This window comes from Meleagris gallopavo, chromosome 12 (assembly GCF_000146605.3).
Source record: "Meleagris gallopavo isolate NT-WF06-2002-E0010 breed Aviagen turkey brand Nicholas breeding stock chromosome 12, Turkey_5.1, whole genome shotgun sequence".
Lineage (NCBI taxonomy): Eukaryota > Metazoa > Chordata > Aves > Galliformes > Phasianidae > Meleagris > Meleagris gallopavo.
In genome coordinates, this window is record NC_015022.2 from 10,050,860 (window position 1) to 10,072,717 (window position 21,858).

Consider the following 21,858-nt stretch of genomic DNA (forward strand, 5'->3'; position numbering starts at 1 on the left):
CTGGGACACAGCAATTGGTTATCTTTGAGGTATCTGAGCTTTGGCTGACACCAGAAACTAGGGGAGTAAATGTGGAAGCTGTAGTGCACAAACACGTAATAGGATTAATGAGTAAATGAGATAAAATATCTTAAAGTTGTTCATAGTGTTTTTTAAAATTTGGAGCTCCTTATTGAGTGGTTGCTTGCATCCCCTTCTGTTGTTGTGAGGTGATAGGCATCTATTCAAGGCAGTAATTACACCTCTTTATTGCCAAATTGTTAGCTACGTAGAAACAGCATACAATGCATTAGTGAGGCTAATTCTTAAAATCAAGAAGGATTTCTAGAGGAGACCAAAAGGGTAAATAAGGTTGGGGAATGTATGTATGACTTGGAGTGGTTAACAGTGGTTAACTGTGCACGTTTTTGTACATCTTCCTGCCATGAATGCCAGCTTACTGAGATTACAGCTAGAATTACATGAGAAACCTCAATGTAAACCAAGGAGAAAACAACGGCAACTTTTACGTACAATCTTCTCTTTCATGCTAACAGAGAACAATTGTAAATGTGAGTGTCTTCCAAGAAAGGCATTGGAAAGATGTGGTGGCAAAGAAGGTTGGTTTGAAGAGGTATCCTAACCCTTAGGAAAATATTCATGTCATGTTCATGTTGTGTTTTCCAAAAGTAGGCTGTAGGACCATGTGGTTTGGCTGAGAACATCGAGTGCCTTTAAATCTTACCAACCTTGACATGCATTTCCATGTTATGCTATTTGAAGAATGTCTTCCACAAATGGAAATTGGTAAGCTATGTTCTTTTCCTTCCTAGATATCTTAGATTCCCTACCACCAATAGTAGGAATAAGCACAGGAATAATGTTTATTAGAATTCCAGTACAAATTCTATTCTAGCTGCATAACAGTTGTTATAGGTTAAATTTATCTTGCAGTTCCCCAGCAGTGGTTTCAAAAAGCATTTTCTTTTTCAATATTGTCCTCAGCCTGTGTATGACCACAGTACTTGCTGTTCAACATATTTCCCTGCTTTTCTTGATCATTTTCTCTCTGTAACACACAAATAATACACAACAAGTAGAAGCTGAAAAAGCTGATTAGTTTGTAGTATCATTGTTCCCAGAGCTGTATAAGAGGAATCAATTATTCATTTCCTCCTTCTATCTGTTTTTCTTAGTTTGTTGTACAGCATTGTTCCCTGTGCTTACGCTTGTCATTAATGGAGTGAGATTAAGACAAAATTCTTTCAATTAACCATGGTGGAGCAGAACTGAAGTGCATCAACTTACTCTGTAAAATACTGTACTTGGGTGCACTCATGCTAAGCTTTTGGGGGTTGTAACTTATTTTTGTGTATTTGCTTTTTTAGAGCCGGGGATGAGAATGTTGTTACGGTAACGGGAGCTTGCCAAGGAAATCAAGAGCAAGTTCCTGACATGGAGACTCCTGATGACACAGGCAGGAAGGGTAAGCTATGCAGGCATGTAGGGCTAATTGCTTTTTCATTACTAAATTTGAACTCTCTCATCATTACTTAACCATGTAGAAGTGTGAATATATGTCTGTATGTCTAGCTGCACTACTACCGTAACTACTGCTAATACAAAAAGCTAGACAGTGCTTTTCCATGTTAGACTGGATATTGGGAAGATACTAGCAATGAGTATCTTTACTGTGAGGGTGGTGTCACACTGGAGCAGATTGCCCAGCAAAAAGTCATGGATGCCCCCTCCCTGGTAGCATTCAAGGCCAGGCTGGGTGGGGCTTTGAGCAACCTGGTCTAGAGGGAGTGTTCCTGCCTGCAGCAGGGGGTTGGAACTGGATGATCTTAAAGATCTCTTCCAACCCAAACCATTCTATGATTCTTGGAATGACTCTGTGTTTGTGCTGTGCTGCTATGCTGTTGTTTGTGCTTAGTGTAAGGAACAGGTGGTTCTATTAGTAGTAGCAGAAGTGGAAGCAAAAGCACTGCAGTTGCTGAAGGGTGTTGTAGAGTAGAAGGACCAGGAAAAGTGGCCTTTTGGGCAGCAGCTGGAAAACTTCTAGCAGGAAGCTTTGACATCAAGACAAATGGCAGTGCTTGTTTTCTGAGACTGAAACTTCTGATGTTCCCCTTTCAGAAGATGTGCAGCAAGTCGCAGCCTTCTCTTAGTGTCTGCACAAAAACGGAATTAACTAAGAACAGAAGCATCCCTTTCAAGTTATGATAGGCAGCTGGAAGCTTCCCTCCTGCCCTTGCTGCAGTTGAGCAGCAGATCTCTTGTTGCAAACTTTGGCTAGTATTTTGTATGTGTATATATGTATGTAGTAAAAATAATAATAATAAATATATATATATATATATATATAATTAAATTTTATATATTTTTTAATTTTGTCATTCTCCAGCCTCTGCCATAGCTGTAGCTCTGCCCTTCCGCATGTTTGGGTGAAAAGTCTGACTTCTGCCATCTCCCATTGACATCAGTTAGTATGGTTTCTCATGAGTCCACATGAGAAAATACTGTATTTCTTCTAAGTAGGTCTGACTTAATATTTGTATTCTGTGCTTACTGTGCCCAGGTAACAAGGTGTTGTGCTGCAGGAGGAGGGAGGCTTCTAGCTCTGTGGAATGAGATTTCTGAGCAGCAGCTGTGCTGGCAGCTCACGTGGGCAACCCCCCCTATGTGAATGCAGTTCTGCAGTGCCTCTGCAGCACGTCCCTGCTCATGGATTGTTTCCTCTCAGGAAGAGTATGAAGCAGCCCTGCACAAGTGGGTTGATTCACACTACTGTTATTTTTCTCTCCTTCCAGACGCTACGTGGTTGCAATGAGGACACTGGAGGCAGCCACTTACCAGCTTCCCACCAGGCACCCACAGACGTTGTCTGGCCGCAGTCAGGTTTTGTCCTTCCTCCCATGTCACTTCCAGCATGTCCCCTGCTCCTCATCCACTTCCCCTTTCTGTCAGCTGTGATCTGCACTGTCTGCAGGCAGAACTGCCTTTATTTGGAACTTCCTGTTCCAAATGGCTGGAAGTCCCAGACCAGAGCCAAACTCTTTTGACACTTCTGTGCTACTGAGAAGACTTGATCCTGTTTGGGGACACTGCCAGAGCACCCTCACCTGTCACTGCTATTTCCTTCACCCACCGTCCCTCATATCATCAGTACTCTGCAGATACCAACCATGTGTTTCCTTGCTGGGTACCTTAAGTGTTATACTTACTTTTTTTTTTTTTTTTTTTGCCATTTTATGGCAATACCAGTAATTGTCATCGCTGTCTTCACATTTTGTTACTTCCTAGTATCTGCAGTCTCTCAAACCAAATGACAGAGGCCATGTGAAATCTGTTTATTCTTCCCAAGGGAGAATGGCAAATCTACAACCACCTGTGTCTGACGTATGGCTGAGAGAGCTCAACTGCATTTCCCTGGAGGGTTTTTGTTCAGTCCTTGGGGAGCAGTGCCCAACTGTCAGCAAGAGGACTCTGTGGGATGTACAGGAGTTCATCTGCATACTGAACAAACTCCATGGGGCCCTCAAGAAGGTAAGAGTGCAGCTGTGATGTGTTGGAGGCTGTATGTTTCCTCTGCATTTTGTACTTCAGCACCTCACCATAATCACCAGTTCTCCTCTTCCAAACTTCATGATGCGGCTGCTAAAATTGTCACTTTCCTCCTTTGTTTCATACTCACATGCACACAATAACTCACTAGCTTCTTCTAATGCCATGTCAAATTGCAGCCCCTCATCTAAATGCTAATGCTGCCTGTGCCTCTTCCCCCCCTGCCCTTTCCGTGCTTTACGTTCTTCCTTTCCATCTGCCCACAATCTTCCTCTGCCATGCCCCTGTCTGCTCTTCTCTTCCTCAGGTCCCCTGAAAAACAGCTTTGCTAGCAATTAAATCATCCCACCCATGCGTCCGAAATATTAAATCTTACAGCAGCTTACTTGATGCTCCATAAACACAGATTAAACTGAAGTAATAGCATTTCAGCTTGTCACAAAACTTGACTCTAAACAGCCTGCGGCCAGTGGGCAGCTGCTCCTTTGCAAACCCACTCTGCTCTTCCACAGAAGTTAGCTCCACACTGCTTAGAAGATGACCTGTTTGACTGGGCAGGCATCATGGGTCCTTCACCCTGTGTTGGACTTGGCTTGGTGCTATGAAGGGAGCTGGCAGGGCAGAGACTCCAAGCTGCTAACACCAATATTGTAACAGTGAAGGGAAGTTAATTCCCCCAACAGAAGAGAATAGCTGCTGGGGTGGGAAGAAGCTTTTGTAGGGAAGGGTAGCCTTGAATCTGAGAAGACAAAAGATGAGATCGATTATTTCTTTCCGAATAACCAGAGTATTGCTAAAACTACAAAAACAACAGGATTTTGTACTAGGTTCACTGATGGCCAATTACTGCATTGCAAATGAATGTTCTCCTCCCCCGCATCACAGTAATGGCAACTTTCATTCATGAACTGCCTCATTCAGCTGAAGTCTTATCAATAAGCAGTACTGAACACTGCAGGTACAGCAGTACATGGAGATGTTTTCAGTGGTCCTAGCATGATACAGATCTCATTTATTCTCAGCACCTTTTGCAAGTTAAGCTACATTAAACATTTGCTTCTCTTGTGACCTTAAATCACTGAAGGAACTTCTGAAACAGCTGGCTACTTTTTCATTTTTTACTTTTATATAGCCAAGCTCCTGCTGTGGAACAAAGGAAGATGTTGCAGTCAAGGCTACCACAGCTGAGGTCCAGAGGTAGATTGTACCTCTTTAAGTGAGAAATAACTACATGGGGTGAGCCAGGGCTGTTTCCTGGGGTTTATGAGGTAAGAAGGATGTTGTCAACTGCTCACATTATGAAAAAAATGAAGAAACAGTTCTCTGGAGTAGCTGGGCTTCACAGAACTGTTATATGAACTAGCATTTAATTTCCTGTTCAGCATTTGCATTCCTTGCCATTCTAAAACAGCCTTCTGGTCCTCTGCTGGTCCTCAGAAAGTTTAGAAGTATGCTTCATACTGAAAGTTACAGAGGAAAAGGGGGATGGAGTCTGGCAAGAAGGGAGAGTTGACAATACAGTCCAAAACATTTAAGGGATGGTGACAATGACACAGAGGTTTGACTTCTGTCTGCTTTTAATGCCTGCGTCCATTTCTAATAGGTGGAAGATCAGACAGCAAGATCTTTGCTTTTCTTGCTGGACATCATTTGCAGGCATGTGTTTGTCAGTTGATGGTAATACTCAACACAGATCTATTTCAAAACCCAGCATAGCCATTAGGCATTCTCCCCCTCTCCCAGTAAAGCCAGTTTAAGAAAACACAATAAAAGAATTTCAATGTTATTTAAAATAGTTCAAAATTTTATTTCAAGTTTGAGTGGCAAGGCAACTACAAAAGGAAGCTCTCCACTGACATCTGCTATCCACTCAGAAAAATGGATCTCTCTCCATACAGTTACACATTTTTCTGCAAGAACTCACGTACAGCTTGTGTGCTCTAATGCTGAGCTTTGCCTTTCCTACTTCTGTGTGTAACACCCTGTCCAGTGTGACAGATAAAGCCTGGGTTTGTTTGGACTTAGAACTGCCTCTGTTCCAGGCACTTAAACATCCAGCAGTTTGAAAAGCACACAAACATACAAAAGCCCCAGTAAAACAACCAGCACCTCCCCACTGCTCCCAATTCAGTCTACAAATATATCCAGTAAGCTGAAGTTTCCTAACAAAACCATCAGTACCTGAACACGTTTTTCATCAGGAAGTGGTACACCCTAATGAAAAAAGGGTGCTTGGTTTCTTTTAATTGTAGTTAGAGCACGTGAGAGAAATGGTCCCTCTTTCCTTGACTAATCATCTACCAGTAACATGTTTATAATAGTTGATATTGGAATTCTATTACTGACCACTGTCAGCCTAAATGAAGCCTATCGTGCATCCGTTGAGAAATGCACAACAGAATCCATGTAAGTTTCATCTCCAGTCAGAGATACAGTAGTCACAGTATGTAACCAAACAGAGAAGTTAGCACTTCTCTACCCATCTCTCTTGCCACATCCCAATTTTAAAAAGCATGTGTTCCTGGCAGCAGCCTCCTCAGCACAAACTGATCCTGTGTGGATCCTGCCCATAAATAAGGATCAAGTGGGCTCTTCTGTCACTCTCTGCTTATAGTGACCTGTACTGGGGGCTAACAGCTGGGTTTCACATTTAATATTGCAAAATAGGTAAGCATGATAGTAATCTATGAAGCGTTTCTTTGCTATTTTTTAAAGCATTTTTTAGAATTAATATTTGTCTCTGCAGCCCCAAAGAAGAATCTTCTCTTGCCTCCTTCAAGTGCAAACAAAAAATGATTGCCAAATCTCAGCTTTGCCTGTCAGGAGAGTTTTAACAGACTATGCTGTTTGTTACAGAACCACTCTGGCGTTCTGCAAGCACTCAGTCACCAACAGCTCACACAGCTTTGATAATCTGCAGATCACCAAGATCCAGAACTCCTCGGTGCAGTGTAACAGAGCCTATCACCTGTTGTACACCTGTCAGGCCTTTTCTGCACCCACAAACAGCCAACAGCCATGAAAAGACAACAGCGAGTATAGAGGACTGCCGTTAGAACTCATGCAGTATTAGCTACGTTCTGTTCCATCATTAAATTAGCATTCATATCACCTCATCATCTGCTGCAGTCTTCCAGGAAATAATTTCTTGAGAGAAGTCTGGAAGCTTCCAAGTGTGCTAAGGAACACACATCCACCCCCTTTGTCTAAGCTGTGATGTTTGTTTTTCACGACAAACTTCACAGACCCCTTAAAAGAGTAGAACTGCTGAGCATGCACATGTGCTTACCTGAAGGTTCCAGTTCTGTTGGTTACCTATGCATGTAGACAGAAGTTCGGATTGTAGGATTTAAGATTTTTGAATGCCAGTCTAATCAGAAAAGGAAAACCAACCCAAATCCAGACCAGGACAATGCACAAGATTCAACTCAAACAGTTTCTGAACTAGCTAGTTCCACACAAAGTAGCAGTAGCTTCACCTGAAGAGCCTTTAAACTGTGTGAACGACTCAGACTGTCATTTTGTAGAACCCTGACCATTACAAAGCCTGCAGAGAATGAAAACAAACCCAAATGTATGTTTAACAGGATATATTTTTAAATCATTTCTTAAGGTTTTTAATGCATGTATACATGAAAATTTATATTAAAAAAATTAAAAAGGAAAGTCTTGTTTGTTTAGAGTAACTCTGAAGTGCACAAATATTGACAAAAGCTAACAAAAAATACAGCTCTGCTTTTTTTTTTTTTTCCTTTAAATAAGTAGTGTTGCAGTTACTTAAGAGCTGGCAAATTAAAGCAATCCTCTGAGTTTTAGAGTTTCTCACAAAAAGGACAACATTTTATTATATACATAGTTCTGATGTGCAAGTATGCAATCAATATGTACACTTACATTCCTAACTGTTTACATCATTCTAGAGTATTCACAGTAGAATCAAGCTTAAGGTTAGAAATGTGAAAAGGCCATAACAGTGAAGGAATGAAGATAAAAATCAAGATATGCCTTGGGAATTTTAGACGTTTTCAACTACTTGTTAATAGAGATCAGATGACTAAGCTAGAATTTAATTTTGGAGCAGACTAAAAATATAGTTGTTTTTTTTTTAAATAAATGGTAATGCAAAGTATGCTTTTAAATGGTTTCACAGATGGCAGTATTACCACAAGCATTATTAATCACTCATTTAAGCTGTAGTACTGACCATAAAGAGCTTGCTTGCAGAGAAGCTGCTGCAACCATCCCCGTAACTTTAATGACTACATCTGCCATAGCTTTGCATGTTCATTCGCCTTCCCATAACTACTTTGTTCTTATAAAAAGAAAACCAGTTTTCTTAACCCATATTACTTTATGTGGCCATATCCACTGCTCGTTGTTCATAAGAAGTGTAAAAGAGAATATATGCAGCTGAGGATTTCACAGATGATGCTGAGATCTCAGATACTTCATGGTCATCAAACTTAAACCAGCGCTGTTTTGAGGCATTTTTGCAGTAGGCGGTGTAGTGCCCTCCGTCCAACCCACCATAATGATTCTGTAAATGGGAAAAGGAGAAGAAAAAATTGATGGCTTAGAAAGCTTCCATTTCTTACCTGGTCAAGAAAAATGAAGTAGAACATGTGATCCTAAACTAAATACTGATCGTTCATTTTAGGACATAACTTCTTTTGGTCTCTATGTTGCAAATAAAGTCTTAGCACAAAGATCACGTAACTTGAAATGTGAATTACTTACTGATACTGAAAATAGATTGTATCTCTTCAAATTATTCTTTGGACCGATAACATACTGTGAAAGATCAAGAGTTTCCAATGGGAAATCTACAGAGGTCTGAAGCTTTTGCTTCCATCTTCCATCATAGGAAAATCTAGAGAATTAAAAAAGCATCATTATAAGTTACAAGTCATTCACAAGCTATTTAAGCACGTGTGTTAAGCCATGTGTGAGTTTTCCCTGTTTTTAACCCAGGCATGGTATCATCTAAAAATTAAACTGTTTTTCAAACAGCTTATGCTCACACATGTGCTTCTGAGCACAAATGAGAAGTTGCTTGTAGAAGTGCTTTGTGAGCAACAGCCGAGTAAATCAGACATCAGGTGAAAATGCAGTTCTTGTGTCAATGCAACTGGAATTACAACTGGGACTTTCTCCAATTAAAAATAGAGAATGACTACAGTAGAACAACCAATCTTCATCAAATCCTGGTCATTTCATTCTAATTCATTTCCACTAATCATTATTTCACTTACCGTTTCAGGTGCACGAGAAGCACAGGTGGTAATTTCCAAATTTCTATTTTTTTCAAAGAATCCCTTCGAGTTTTGCAATGGCTACAGTAAAATCTGTTGTTGTCGGTGAGCTTTTCCTCTTTGGAGAACAATCTAAGGCATTCCTTAAAACAAGAGAATAAACAAGTATGGACTGTGAAGGATGGCTATCTAAGATAATGGAATCAAAATGCTTATTTCCTATTTGCTTGTTAACTTGTAGCACCTTGCTTGTTATCTGCATGCCATGTAATGGAAACAGAGTTAAATCCACCTGTGAAAGTTTTACTGCATGTATTAATTATTTGTCAGATCTTCATAGTATGCCTACAGTATTTAAAGAAAAAAAAAAATCACAAAACATTTATAGTGTGACAAGAGCAAATACTAGATGTCTTTTCTGACTCTGTTTCTTCTGATTTCGATATTTCCATCCTGCTTGTGTTTTAAAATACTTATTATCTTTTTTCTTTTTAATTTAGAAGAATTAAGCAGTAATAGACTCAGATCTGTTCACGTTTCAGGTTGATGTATATTAAGCTGGAACACTGAAAACTCCTTTGACAAGAGGCTGAGCACAGAATTACAGAATGGTTGGAGTTGAAAGGGACCTCTGAAGGCTATGAGGGCCACCTCCTGCTGGTTGTCCAGGACCACATCCCTGTCCAATAAGGAAGACTGCACAACCTCTCTGGGCAGGGTCATAACAAAGTCAAAGAGAAATGTTTTTAATGTTTGTCTCTAGTGTCACCTTACCTGCAGTGTGCATTTACTGGTGGATGCAAGTGGTAAGGACAAATACATGAACGCCTCAAAGGTCCGGGACTTCTTGTGACATGTGAGACACTGCACTGTTGATTTGAACTGGCCTTGGAAGAGTGCCACAATAATGGATTCGTTGAGCTGTTTGTGCTTCTGCCAGGCTAGTTCTGCTGCTCTGAGGTCATCAAGATGATCGTTGTTTTCTTCCTTGTATCTCTTCCTGTTGTCAGCCTGTATAACAGATGTTGGAATACCTTAGCCATATATTAACATACATTAAAAAAAAGGAAGAACATTTAAATGACGTTTAAATGTGTCAGGATAGCCATCTGCCTGAGCTCTCTTCTACAGGTTTCTTGCCATCAATATTTAGCAGATGTAAGACTTGTAATGTATATGGCTTACTTTATTGAGGTCTTCGTGCAAGCCGTCCATTAGGAAGAGAAGCAGCTCCTGGGAGTCTTGCTGGCTATATCCTGCAAACTGATCATTAATCTTCCCAATTGTAATTTTGAAGTCTTTTGGACTGATATATTTATACTGTCCTGTCCACAAAGCTTTCATTATTACTCCAAACTCTTCAGCCACTTCACCTTTATGCCCCAGGAAATTGGACCTATACAATTAAACAGATCCAATAAAAACAAAAAAGCTGTTAGTCTGAGTTGAGATTTCTGCCTACTTTTACACTGCATTTAAATATTCGATATTGGTCTGATGGAAGGTATCACTATTCCCAGCTTATTATGCCAATTGCTATGTAAGTGTACTGCAATCAACTCAAAACAACCAACAATTATCTATGAATGCAGTTCAGACTGCCCAGTAAAACCTATTCTGGCCCACAGCTGAATTCTCAGAAATCTCTGGAAAAAATCTCCAGCTCTATTAATCTAACTTTACAATTGTTAATTAAAAAAACACTTCTTATCCTTCAGTTGTAAATAAAAGGATGAGAATATGAGATTGTTACCTGTTAATATCATCATGATACAAGTTTCTGTTAAAGTACTCAGCTAGGTGAGGTGCGTTGCACAGACACTGTAGTATGGAGTTCATATAGCAAGTGTTCCCTAGATTACGAAGTCCTGTAAGAGCTGGTCCCGATCCCCCAAACACAGGATTAAGGTTCCTAATCTGTGATGCAGAGAGTCTTGAAATTTCTGTTTTAGGGTAATAGACTGGTCTGTAAAGAAGGATTTATTTTTTAGCAGTCTGACAGTTGACAAAAGCATGCACATAATCCACCAGAACCACCTTCCCTCACAGGTGGCAAAACATCCGAGTGCGAGAAGTCACCCAAATGACATCATTTAGGGTGCTGAGACAAGTTAATGAAACAGTGATGAACCTACATACGCTGCCTGTAATCGGGCCGAGGTATGGGCTAAATCAGCATTTATTTATTTAATTTATTATATAATTAACAGCTAATTCTTCACGTTTAAAAACTAAACACAATATTTCACAGACTGAAAATGCCAGAAGACTGGCATTTAATACGTTAACACAAATGCCAATACCTAAAAAGCAATTGTAACCCAATGATGCTGTGATCCTTGAAATTCATGTTAGTAAATAATGACGTTAACTCTCAAAATGCCCATGCATTAAAGTCTACAAAGAAAAACTCTCTTGTATTCTTCCAAGTCTACTTAGAAAATACAGATTTCAGTGTAATTGGCAATGTAATTGCCTTAGTTGGGATGTAAGTTATCAAACATACTTATTTTCACGATTGACTGCAGGAGTTACAGGAATCCTTTTCTTCTCTTCCTCCTGAATGGCTTGGGTTATATCTGGGGATGAGTAGGAGCGCTTCAGTTTGGAGTGTTCTCGCTCCCGCTCTGCAGCCATCTGTGGCTTGGGTTTGCGGGTTGGTGGGGTGGCTGGAGGTGTGGACGAGGGAGCCATTTCTGGTGGATACATCTCAACAGTGTTCGTTGGCGAGTGATAGTAACGAAAGGTTCCAGTGATTGGATCCAGAAACTTTGGGAGGGAAAAAAAGAGTTTTAAAACTAGGTCAAGATCTATTATGAAGCCTATCCATTTACCAAGTACTGCAGGAAAATACATGAGTTTCTTAAACACTGAGGAGTAGTTACTGTCCTCAGTACTTAACGGATTAAACGTAGTGGAAGGTACCACTTTCACCAACATGCACTTAAACAGAAACTCCTTAGCACTAGAATTGGCATGTGAGCTTCCCTGATTTCATTACAGAAAATTCAGAAAAAAATTGGAAAACAACTGCATGTGGAAACTAAAGAGACAAAAATAAAGATCTGACTTAGAAATGTGACAATTGAAAGGCACTGGGAAATTGCAGAAGCAGCTTGGTTATGACATCAGAATAGAAAGTTACCTTTACCCAACCTTCAGGCAGTCCTGGTATTATCCTCCCCATTTCTTCACTTCGGGCTCTGATCAATGGCTCCCGCTGAGACTAATAAAGACAAGAGAAATGTAAGGTACGTGCATTTACCAGCACAGAGCAGCAAGCTGCCTGTGACTTCCCTGTGTAGTTGCACGATTGAACGCAAAACAGTTCAATAAGAAATCCTTCATTGTAGCTGAAAATGCAACTCGTTGTAGGACATAAAAATGGCAAATAGTACTATTTCATACCACACAACCTAGACAAAAGCCGTATGCTGACAAGCTCCAGGAAAAAGAAAAGACATTTCAGCTTTGCAATAACCTGACTACTCCATTCCTCCCCTAGTTAAGCCACTTTGTTAGAAATACGTGCTTTTGTTAAACACAAAGCGAAGATCTTTCCTTCCTTCCCAGCTAGTATGCAACAAAGTACACATGAGATGACAAATGAGTGTGGAACACTTGTTAATGCCATCAGAAGCATATGAAAATTTCTAATGAAAGTCTCACAAATTTTTTGCAGACGAAAATGACAAAATAAAAGAAACTCAAATAGCTATGAGCATAGCACAGTCTTTTCTTAAGATTATGACTTTGAAAATTAAAGTGAGGTAGAATTTAACATGAAAAAACAATCACAAAGCATCTGCACTTGCTTGTTTTTGGCTACATGAAACACAATGTATTTACTTTAAGTCTTTCAGTATCTTGTTCAGAATCCTCTCTAAGGGGTCCTGGCTTTTGAGCTCCACTGTCTGGTTGTCCTTTAACCTCAGTTTGCTGTAAAAGATTTTGAGAGAAGGCTTTCAATTTTCATCTAGGCTGTTAGTAAAGAAGGCTGATAAAGCAAAATAGGGAAGAAACAAATTTTCTTTTCTCATTGCTGTTAAATGAAGTCACTGCAGCTAGCATCACTTTTTGTATTGTTAGCCTATGCAGTGGTTTTTTGGAATAGCCTTTGTAACTGAATGTTGTGTTAAGATAGACTTACTACTTTCAAGAGCTTAGAAAATAACTGTAGAGGTTCCACATGCACTATTTTCCCCATTAAAAGCTGTGGGGTTGTTACTTTGTTTTTAAATAAAGACTTTTTCCTCACTTTCGTTTGTACTTTTCACTGTGATAAAGCCTCTCCCTGAACAAGACAATGTGTAAATCCAAGATTATGAATTTATTTTATCATGGACAGTCATTTCAGGATTATGTGAAGTTACCCTGTCAGTCAAACAAAAGTTCAAGAATGACTGTGCTAAGGTTGTCCAGGACGTTTTGGCTCCTTTGAGCATTGCCATTACACAAACAATTGCTAAGGGAGAAAGAAATAGCCCAGTGCATCTTCTTGAGAAACGTTTTTGAAGACATCAGTTTCAGTAAGCTAACTTCATAAATGGTTCCTTTCTCAGGATCAGATCATTCTTTCACAATCAAAATGAAATTCTGCAAATTTTTCATTAATTAGAGGAAAGAAGAAAACATAACCCCCAAAGAGCTGGAACTGGGCTATTCTCAGCAAAAAAACAATAGATTGGTGCTTACTTCATTTCCATTACTAACAAAATCCTTTACATCACTGTTCATGCAGCTGGGGGCACTATAGAGTTTGTTGTGGTAACGTGATTCTGTCCTAAGAATTTGTTACTACATTACAGTGTATGTTACTAGAGAGGTGTGAGAGAAGTGCTGCCATGGCTCCGTCGTTGAAACAGAGGATGGCAGACTGTGAACCATCCATTCTACCTTCATGATGTAATTTTTATGCTCTTATGGAGACCCCACGCTGCACACCTACAAGGAAGAACTGAGCCAGTTCAAGCTGTCCTGCAAAACTATTTGATTCTTGGTTTCAACTTTCTCCTATACGTTTATGTAAAAACAGCAGGCCTAAATAAGATTCCAACACTGTACATATTTAAAATTCACATTGATGCTATCTCACTTCAGAAGCGCTGAAATCACCCCAAACATTCCATGCTCCGCTTTTCACTGACCTTGCTTGGAGATGCATCACCCAGTACACGTCTCTGCATATCTGGTGTTCGAGTGCCCTTTTCTCTTCTTTCTGTAGACATTTTGTCAGTCTCAACCTTTTTTGCATCAATGCTTTCTAGTTCATTTTTATTTTGCTTTTTTGCTTCTATTGCTTCTTTGCGTGCTTTTTCTTTTTCCTTCTCCTCCTGTTCTCTCTTTATCTGCTCGTCTCTCTCCTTCTGTTCCCTCTCCTCTTTGGATTGCTGTAGCTTTTCTTTGTGTTCCTTTTCTCTCTGTTCTTCCTTTGCCTTTTGCTCTTGTTCTTCCTTTTCTCGCTTGAGTCTCTCTTTTTGTTCTTCCTTCTGCCTCTCCCGCAGTTCTTTTTCTCGTTTGTTTTTCTCCATCAGAGCAGCAGTTTCTGCATGTACACGGCTTTTTTCTTCTTCTGTCAGAACACTCTTAGCATCAAGTAATGGCTTTGTGGACCGGTCTGGAACCACGCGGGCATTCTCAATAGGTTGGCTGTCACTGGGTGTACTTTCAGATTTTGGTTTACTATCATCAGGTATTTTTATGGAAGGCTTTTTAGAACGATCAACCTATAATAGAAAGCACAGGAGAACAATTCACTACAGCTACTGGTGCTCTCTTGGTTGGACTTCTAAGTCAGATGTATAAAAGAATAAAGATTATAAAAAGTTGATATCTGCCAGATGGAGAATCAACTTTCAATTTCAGTAGATCTGGTAATTCGGATGCTTTTTAGTACAATCAGCTATTCATTTAACTTCCAGATGTGAGGTAAGAGTCAACAAGCCCTAGAGAACCATAAGCACAGCATTAAGCACACATTACTGCAATTTGGGTCTTTATTCTTGAGCTTCCAAAGGTGAATATTTTAGGGCAATCAGGCAGCCTAATTTGCGCATGGCTCTCAATCACATGCTCTGTACGTAATTAGGGCAGGTGTGCCTGATGGGAAGAGGTGCTTAAGACTGACTACTGCTCAAACCTAGGGGAGCAGGTTGTTTCAATGCTAGAAGTTTTGAAAGAACAAAGGCTGGTCTAGTTTAAGGAAGAAAATAATTAAGGTCTTTGTTAACTGAAATCTATGTTAAAGGAATTATCTAAAAAGGCAAAGAGTTTGGTATTTTTAGCCTTGTCTACCAAAGAAAGCAAATTATTTTAGTGTAAGGACTTTACAAAGGTGTTTTTAGAAAGTTTCAGATCCATGAGAGGAAAAAACAGGTCCCTGTGTTTTCAGCACTAGACAAGGAGTGTCAAACCACCTAAATGTTTTCCTGTTTGAAGGAAGATACAGTGGCTGGAAAGGATAGCATTGGAGTAGCCAAGGTAAGTCATGGTTTAACTGCCCTTCCTGTTTCATCATCTGTATGTTTTGATTAGAAAAGTTTGCTTATGGACTTTTTAAATTAATGAGCAATGGCTGACTTTTACTTTTTGCTGTGCTTATATAGAAATCCTCAGCAAAAACTCAGAAGTAGCATCAAGTATATTCAGCTCCGTAAAGTTCTGTGGATTATTTACTATGGCTTCACAGACTTCTAATAGTCTCTACATTAATGTTCTTGTTTTCAAGGCTTGAACAAATACCAAGAACATCTCTCTGTGGATTTAGGCTTCTGGTTGTGATAGATTAACCTTGTACTAAATTTGAAAGAAAGGAGCACAGTTTACCTCAGGGATATTTCTTGTAATTGATGCTGGATTAACTATGAATGAGCTGTCAGGTTTTGGAACAGCAGCACCTTCTACACTTGGTCTGTTCAGTGACTTTAATCTCTCTTCCAAATTAGCTCCTGTTTCTTCATTTTCGACCACTTCTGATGGAGAAGGCTTTATAGGGGCAACAGGTAGAACAGGAGCTGGCTCTTCCAGAGATGGATACGTAAAATCCACTGGGATAGAAGGGAGAAAACACGAGACAGCTCTTACAACAAAGTAATCCTCAAGTTCCACCAGACCCTCAAATTAAGATTTAGAGATGTAGCCCAAGACAAGGCCATCTCAAACGCAACTGAATGATGTTATGTACATTAGTTACAGACATCTTTGTACTTACAAGACACAGTTACTGCTTCACTCCTGCCATGCTGGGGTGGAGTTACTTTAGCATTTGTTGTGTACTGGGGAAAGCAAAGGAGCCAGTTTTCATAGCCTCCTTCTAGAACCAAAGGTTCATTCTGCAGTATAGTTTTGCTTTCCCACTGTAAGGAAAAAAAAAAAAAGCTTGAAATTAAATGATCTAAACATAGTGTGGAAGCTGTTCAATCTTAACCATGTTGTTGAAATTTCTGTTTCAAGTCATTAAATTTAGAAGTTACTTTTAAGACTTTTAGATAAGAATTAAACTGGCTGCAAAACCGCTTTGGGGAACAGTCTGGAAAACTCCCAGCATTGAAGTTCCTGTCTCTACCTATAACAGGGCCCAAATATTTCCAACACAGACCCACTTACTACTTATTTCAGTGACAACCCTCTGTGCAGAAAAATATTTTTCTTTTTTTTTTTTTAATTTAACATTTACTTCAGCATTTTATCTAACAAGCCTTGCTCAGTGATTGGGGCACTGGTAAGCATCATGTTAACTTTCTGAAAAGCCCTTCAGAGTTCAGGCTCCAACTCAGCCTCTTCCCAAGACCTTTAATATCGAAGGATATTGAAGAAGATGAACAAGGCACAGAGGTTAGGAACTATTCTTTAAAGCAGTAAATAGGGAGAACTGCTTGAACTATGTTTGTACTTAAAGTTTACCAGCTAAATGCTGGGGAGTTGAATCATTCTGCTCTTTGCAGTGTATACATATATTATATATATAATAATTCTAATAGTAGAATTATTTCTACTGCTACAGCATAAGCAGGGGGAAGTAAAGCCTCAATCCATACTTCTGCTATTAAAACAAGCAGTCTTTGAAAACTGAACCAAGATGTTTACCTAGAATGTCACTGTCATCCATGTACTTTGTAATTATAGGTGATTTAAGACTGCCTTATTTATTGAGATGAAATAATATAAAATATGAAGCTTGCCAACCTTAAAAAGTGCATCTTTCAGGCTCCGAAGAGTTGTTCCTAGCTTTAAGTCTTCTGCAGAACTAAACCAGTCCAGCAGTACAACATAATCAAAGTGTCCTCTCCTCTTCCATGGATCTTTAGAATCCTCTGGGAGTCTAGCTTCAATCCAACTAGCAGTAACTCTGAAATGTATCAATATGCATTTAAATGACAGATGTACAAGCAACACTTCATCCAACAATACACAGAACCATATCTATTTATGTGCTTGGATAAAATACATGCTCTCTGGATTTAAATTGGTACATGCAAGAACAGAGTCCAGATATATTTCAACAATTCATATGTATCAGGGACTCTCAAACTAAAGTGTATGAGCTGTAAAAGTATATGATCTTTCCAATGCAGAGTTAGGTTTTTTGTTTTTAAGAGACTGCAAGGAACACTAGTTCAGAGAAATAAAATGTTTCATTATCATTTAACATTATTTCATACCCAGGACTGATAGCTTCTTCTGGAACACTGACAGATCTTGGAATACAGGACTCCTGGTAGTCCTTCAAGCTTCGAGCATCCATTATAATCAATTCAATGCTTTTGTCTGTCATCATTGCAAACAGTTTCTCAGCTGTGACTGCTCCTTGAAATACAAAAGCTGTTAGATGCTAAAAGCTACAGTGTAAATGGAGACAGCTATCATCACTTCTGGAGTAATCAAGACTGCAAACAGATGACATAGAACAGAAGAGCATACAGAATATGTTAACACATGTTCTTCCCACAAAGCCATGGAGCTGAGACACTGCAGAGCAGATTGATTCTTTTGCTACCACTCCTGTAGTGATTAACAGCTAACCTGCTGAATTTGACAATACTGGATGTTTGGTGATAAATGAGTTTAATTTGTCATGGTCTCATTTAACATAAGCTATATAGGCAAGCACTCATGAGCTACATACTGCAGATGCTCTCTAGAGTTCTCAGCTGAAGAGGAACGTTTTCACATTTATCAAAGGAAAAAAACAAAACAGGACTGGGACAGGCAGGGGGAATTTCTTATTTAACTAAAAAAGCTGACATGATTCAGCCTTGCCTAGATTTTTTTTCATATCAGTTGAAAAGACATCTTTTGTTTGACCACTCTAGTTATTAAACTAAAAAAAAAAAACAAAAAAACAAACACCAGGTCAACTTTCTAAGTACAAGAAAAATAATTAAGATGTAAATACAGAGCTTTATCATTAAGCTGCTATTGCTGAAATACGGGATAGCAAAATTTTATCCAAATATTCTGACAGTGAAATAACTTTAAAGGACTGCAGCAGCAAAAGCAATAGGTGCATAGGTGTATGGAGACTTTTTTTTTTTTTCTACACCTGTGTAAACATTATCTCTTACCACTAAAACTCTCAGCTTGATCCTTTCTTTCCAGTGAGTGCTTCGTCTCACCATTGATCTGTGTTGTAAGGAGGAGAAAAAAAACAGTAAGTTAAATTAAGACCTAATAGTCAGAACCAAGGTGGCCAGCAGACACTGACTCTCATACAACTGGAGGGAAACTGGTCAAACTATGCCACAGGAAGAAGTCTAGCAAAAGGAAGCTTCTTTCAAAGTCTGTCTTAAGAAAGACTTCGAGGTTGGTAGGACTCAACCTTTTGAGTTTTCCTTGGAAAGGCAGTGGGGAGCATAAATTAACTAAAAACAACCCACATCAAAACAATGAGGTATGATTCTGAGCTGGAGATAGCTAATAAATATCAAACATTAAAACTATAACTGAACTAGAGAATTTGCAGATATCTTCAATTACCCTCTGGCTTTTTCCTTTGCAATCTGCTGTAGTTTCTGATAAGCTTTTGGCTGAACTCTTTCCATCATCTTTTGGTTCTTGCTTGTTCTGCAGCTCTTGTCTGTCCCTTTCTTCAAGTTTTTTCCGTACTTCAGCTTCCTCATATCTGTGAAACAAAAGTGTGTTGTGTTTCCCCTCTCCAGTATCGCATAATAAGCTAGCCTTATTTAATCACCAGCAGCAATAGCAAGCCCTGGGGTGGATGGGTGAAATACTCCCCAACAGCCACTCCTTTCAACAAACCCCCATTTTCCTCCATGACTGCATGTACTGTTTCTCCTGCTCTTGGGATGATTTTTTTTTATCCTATTCCACAGCCATTACTCTTAAGCCTTACAATTTTATTCTTTAAACTCACTGTCACTCGATGCAATAGGTTCTTCATTTCATAGAAACAGGAGTATGAACTGGTCACTTGCAGGTAAACTTCCATATACTGTAACAGTCATCCAAGGTACTTTATGTGGTTTTGCAACAGCGCAGATAACAGTAATAGTTAGAAAGTTATCTCAGTTCTCTGAACTTCCTTTTTTTTGAACTACCTGTATAGCAGCAGTCATTGTCAGGGTGTAAGTTGATGTTATGATTCTGTTATGCCCTCACCAGTTTCCCTGCTCTTTATTTCAAATTCTGAGACTACAGTGACATCTATGCAAGAATCACACGCACATTTTTTTGCAGACTTAAGTCTTGTATACAGGAGGTGTTCCTTTCAGCCTTGAAAGTTAACCTCCCAGCCATTTGCCTTTGTAAGAACAATCACAGAACTGTAAACCACAGCTTTTATATCAACTTCAGGCTTTTACAGTCACAATGTTGTTAAAGAGCATTCTATTATATTTAATGCAACTGAGATGATGAGGGTTACTAGAGTTCCACAGAAGAAAGTGTTTGGAACTAACAATCTTGATAACTGAGCCATACAGTAAAGTGTACTTGGTTCCAGAAGACTGTGATTAAATGGAGGAGGAAAAGGCTCCTGATCTGCCCTAGCATACATACAGTTTATCTTATGGTTACTTTTTGAGTTGCTAAACAAAACTAGGAAACACTATCAATAAATCATAGTCACCAAGAATTGCAACATAACACAAACAGTGGCAAGTTATTGGAATACACGATGACAAAAAATAATCTATAAAAGCACACTATTGTAGGTAAATTATTTAAGCTGTCAGTAATTTCAGGTATCTAGGTGATACTGCAAGCACAATCCCCTACTACTATATAGCAATGAAACCCTGAAACTGTATGCATAGGATTCAGGTTTATTGAATATCATCCACTGTATTCACATACCTGAGTTTAAGGCTGTCTGAGAGTCTTTCAGCTTCTTCAATAGCTTTTTTTATATTTGTAGGCCCAAGAATGGAATGGAAATAATCCTAGAAATACAAGCATCAGCCCACATATTAACAGTACAGCTTAATGATGCCTACTTCTGTGCATATCAAGAATAGCTAATCTATAGAAAAACTATATTATAAGGATAATAATGCCAACAAAAGGTACTGTTTTGAGTCAAATATTTTCCCTTCACACATGAGATGGTAATTAGCATTGTTCTACAGCACTAATACCAACAAGGCACTTCTGCTTAGTAAAAGATGGATCTAGTTGCAGAAGTAAAAGCAAAAATGGACATTCGTGTGTTTTCAGTGAAGGAGACTTGAAATGAATAAAAGAAACTCCACTCCACAATCCCCAAACTCCTTAGTACTGTCCCAAAAGATGTTGGAATAGAAAAGATGAGAGGATTAGCTTTTCATAAAAAATATTACACACCTATTTATGCACGTTATGTGTAAATGATAAGAGCAAACTGTAAAAGCAATTAAGAAAAAAAAAAAAACTTGTCAAAAGTAGGAAGGAGAAATGTCAGTATATGTGAAGCAATTAATATCAGTGTAATCCTTTGGATGTGTGTTGAATTTTCTGTACTTCTAGCAGTTTCACTAATGCAGAAAAGGTTAGACAGAAGGCTTTTGTACCTGTTGCTGCTTAAAATCAGGTCTCTTTTTAATAAAATTATAAACAGCCACATATTTCATATACAGGATATAAGCTTTTTCTTCATCTCGGTCCAATCTGCTTTCTTCTGCGGCTTTGAAAATCTTAAGGGCGCTCTGCACATAACTGAAATAAAAAAAGAGGTGTAAGGCATGTGGTTGTTGGCTTGTCCCCAAACACCTTTTAATTGCAAGATACCATTTTAAGTGCTCACAGCCTCTGCCCATACATTGCTTGGTTTTTACCATCATAATACAAAGACCTCACTAAATATGAATTAGAATCGCACCCCTCCAAATGATGTTTCTCTTTGCTAGTTTGTTCATTAGCCTCATTTAAAGTCTTCTGTAACTGAAAGAGCATGCTGTGATGTGAGAAAAAGTACTTATAAAAAATATTTTGCCAAATACATAAGGAAACAATCTAACCTGCATAGGAATCAAAATTCTATTTACTATGTGCTCCTGAGAGATGTATTTTGTATAGTTAATTCCAAATCACTTAAAACATAGATACCTCTTTGTACTGGTCTTTTCAGGTTTTATTTCCGTCTTCTTGTTGAGATCTTTCAATGAAGTACAAAGATACAGCTCCTTAGGTACAGATGCCACAGCAGGCATGTTAATGTAGTTATTTATCTCCCTTCTTACAAGATTCTACCAGTAGTTTTCTAGAAAGAAAAAAAAGCCCAATTATACTTTAGTATCTTAATACAGTTATTATAGTGACCTGTATGTGGTTATTGCCTAATCTAGCTCATGTTACATGGATCAACAGGAATATAAAACAATCTGGAACACACATGGTTCAAGTGTAAATTATAATTAATGATTCTAACTGTGAATTAAGCATAGGTAATCACTTGAGCTCCAATGGTTGATCTGGTCCACTACAACCTGGTGACATGTTACTCTAATATGCTGGCACCTATGTCTTTGGCATTTAATCTGCATTACTGCTTTACAATCAGCATTTCTTATAGAAATACGCTGCTATTTAAACAAACAATCTGATTCTTACTCTGGGCAATCATTTC

The 21,858-nt window shown here is 38.8% G+C and overlaps 2 protein-coding genes across 6 annotated transcripts; one reads left to right on the top strand and one right to left on the bottom strand.

Moving 5' to 3' along the window:
• Positions 1–8: 8 nt before the first annotated feature.
• USP50 (ubiquitin specific peptidase 50) lies at positions 9–9,578 on the top strand. Of its 4 annotated transcripts, XM_031555313.1 has the most exons (5): positions 9–786; positions 1,368–1,465; positions 2,793–2,880; positions 3,347–3,528; positions 4,679–4,788. In XM_031555313.1, the coding sequence occupies exons 2-5, from the start codon at positions 1,448–1,450 to the stop codon at positions 4,745–4,747; spliced, it is 357 nt and encodes a 118-aa protein (XP_031411173.1). In that variant the 5' UTR covers positions 9–786; positions 1,368–1,447; the 3' UTR covers positions 4,748–4,788. The 4 variants fall into 4 exon arrangements, with proteins under 4 accessions (XP_031411173.1, XP_031411171.1, XP_031411170.1 ...); XM_031555311.1 differs by lacking the exons at positions 9–786; positions 1,368–1,465; positions 4,679–4,788 and adding an exon at positions 9,341–9,578 and having other exon boundaries at positions 2,391–2,880; XM_031555310.1 differs by lacking the exons at positions 9–786; positions 1,368–1,465 and having other exon boundaries at positions 2,391–2,880.
• On the bottom strand, positions 7,122–21,492 carry USP8 (ubiquitin specific peptidase 8). 2 transcript variants are annotated; one of them, XM_010717442.3, is made up of 19 exons: positions 21,339–21,442; positions 20,804–20,948; positions 20,112–20,197; positions 18,774–18,918; positions 18,362–18,419; positions 17,459–17,603; positions 16,983–17,145; positions 16,009–16,153; positions 15,624–15,844; positions 13,946–14,524; positions 12,648–12,737; positions 11,944–12,024; positions 11,305–11,567; positions 10,552–10,764; positions 9,984–10,194; positions 9,573–9,809; positions 8,799–8,941; positions 8,284–8,416; positions 7,122–8,083 (listed from the first exon to the last, which is right to left on the bottom strand). In XM_010717442.3, exons 1-19 carry the CDS (start codon positions 21,440–21,442, stop codon positions 7,898–7,900), a joined length of 3,348 nt encoding a protein of 1,115 aa, XP_010715744.1. In that variant the 3' UTR covers positions 7,122–7,897. The 2 variants fall into 2 exon arrangements, with proteins under 2 accessions (XP_010715744.1, XP_010715745.1); XM_010717443.3 differs by lacking the exon at positions 12,648–12,737 and having other exon boundaries at positions 21,339–21,492.
• Positions 21,493–21,858: the final 366 nt, after the last annotated feature.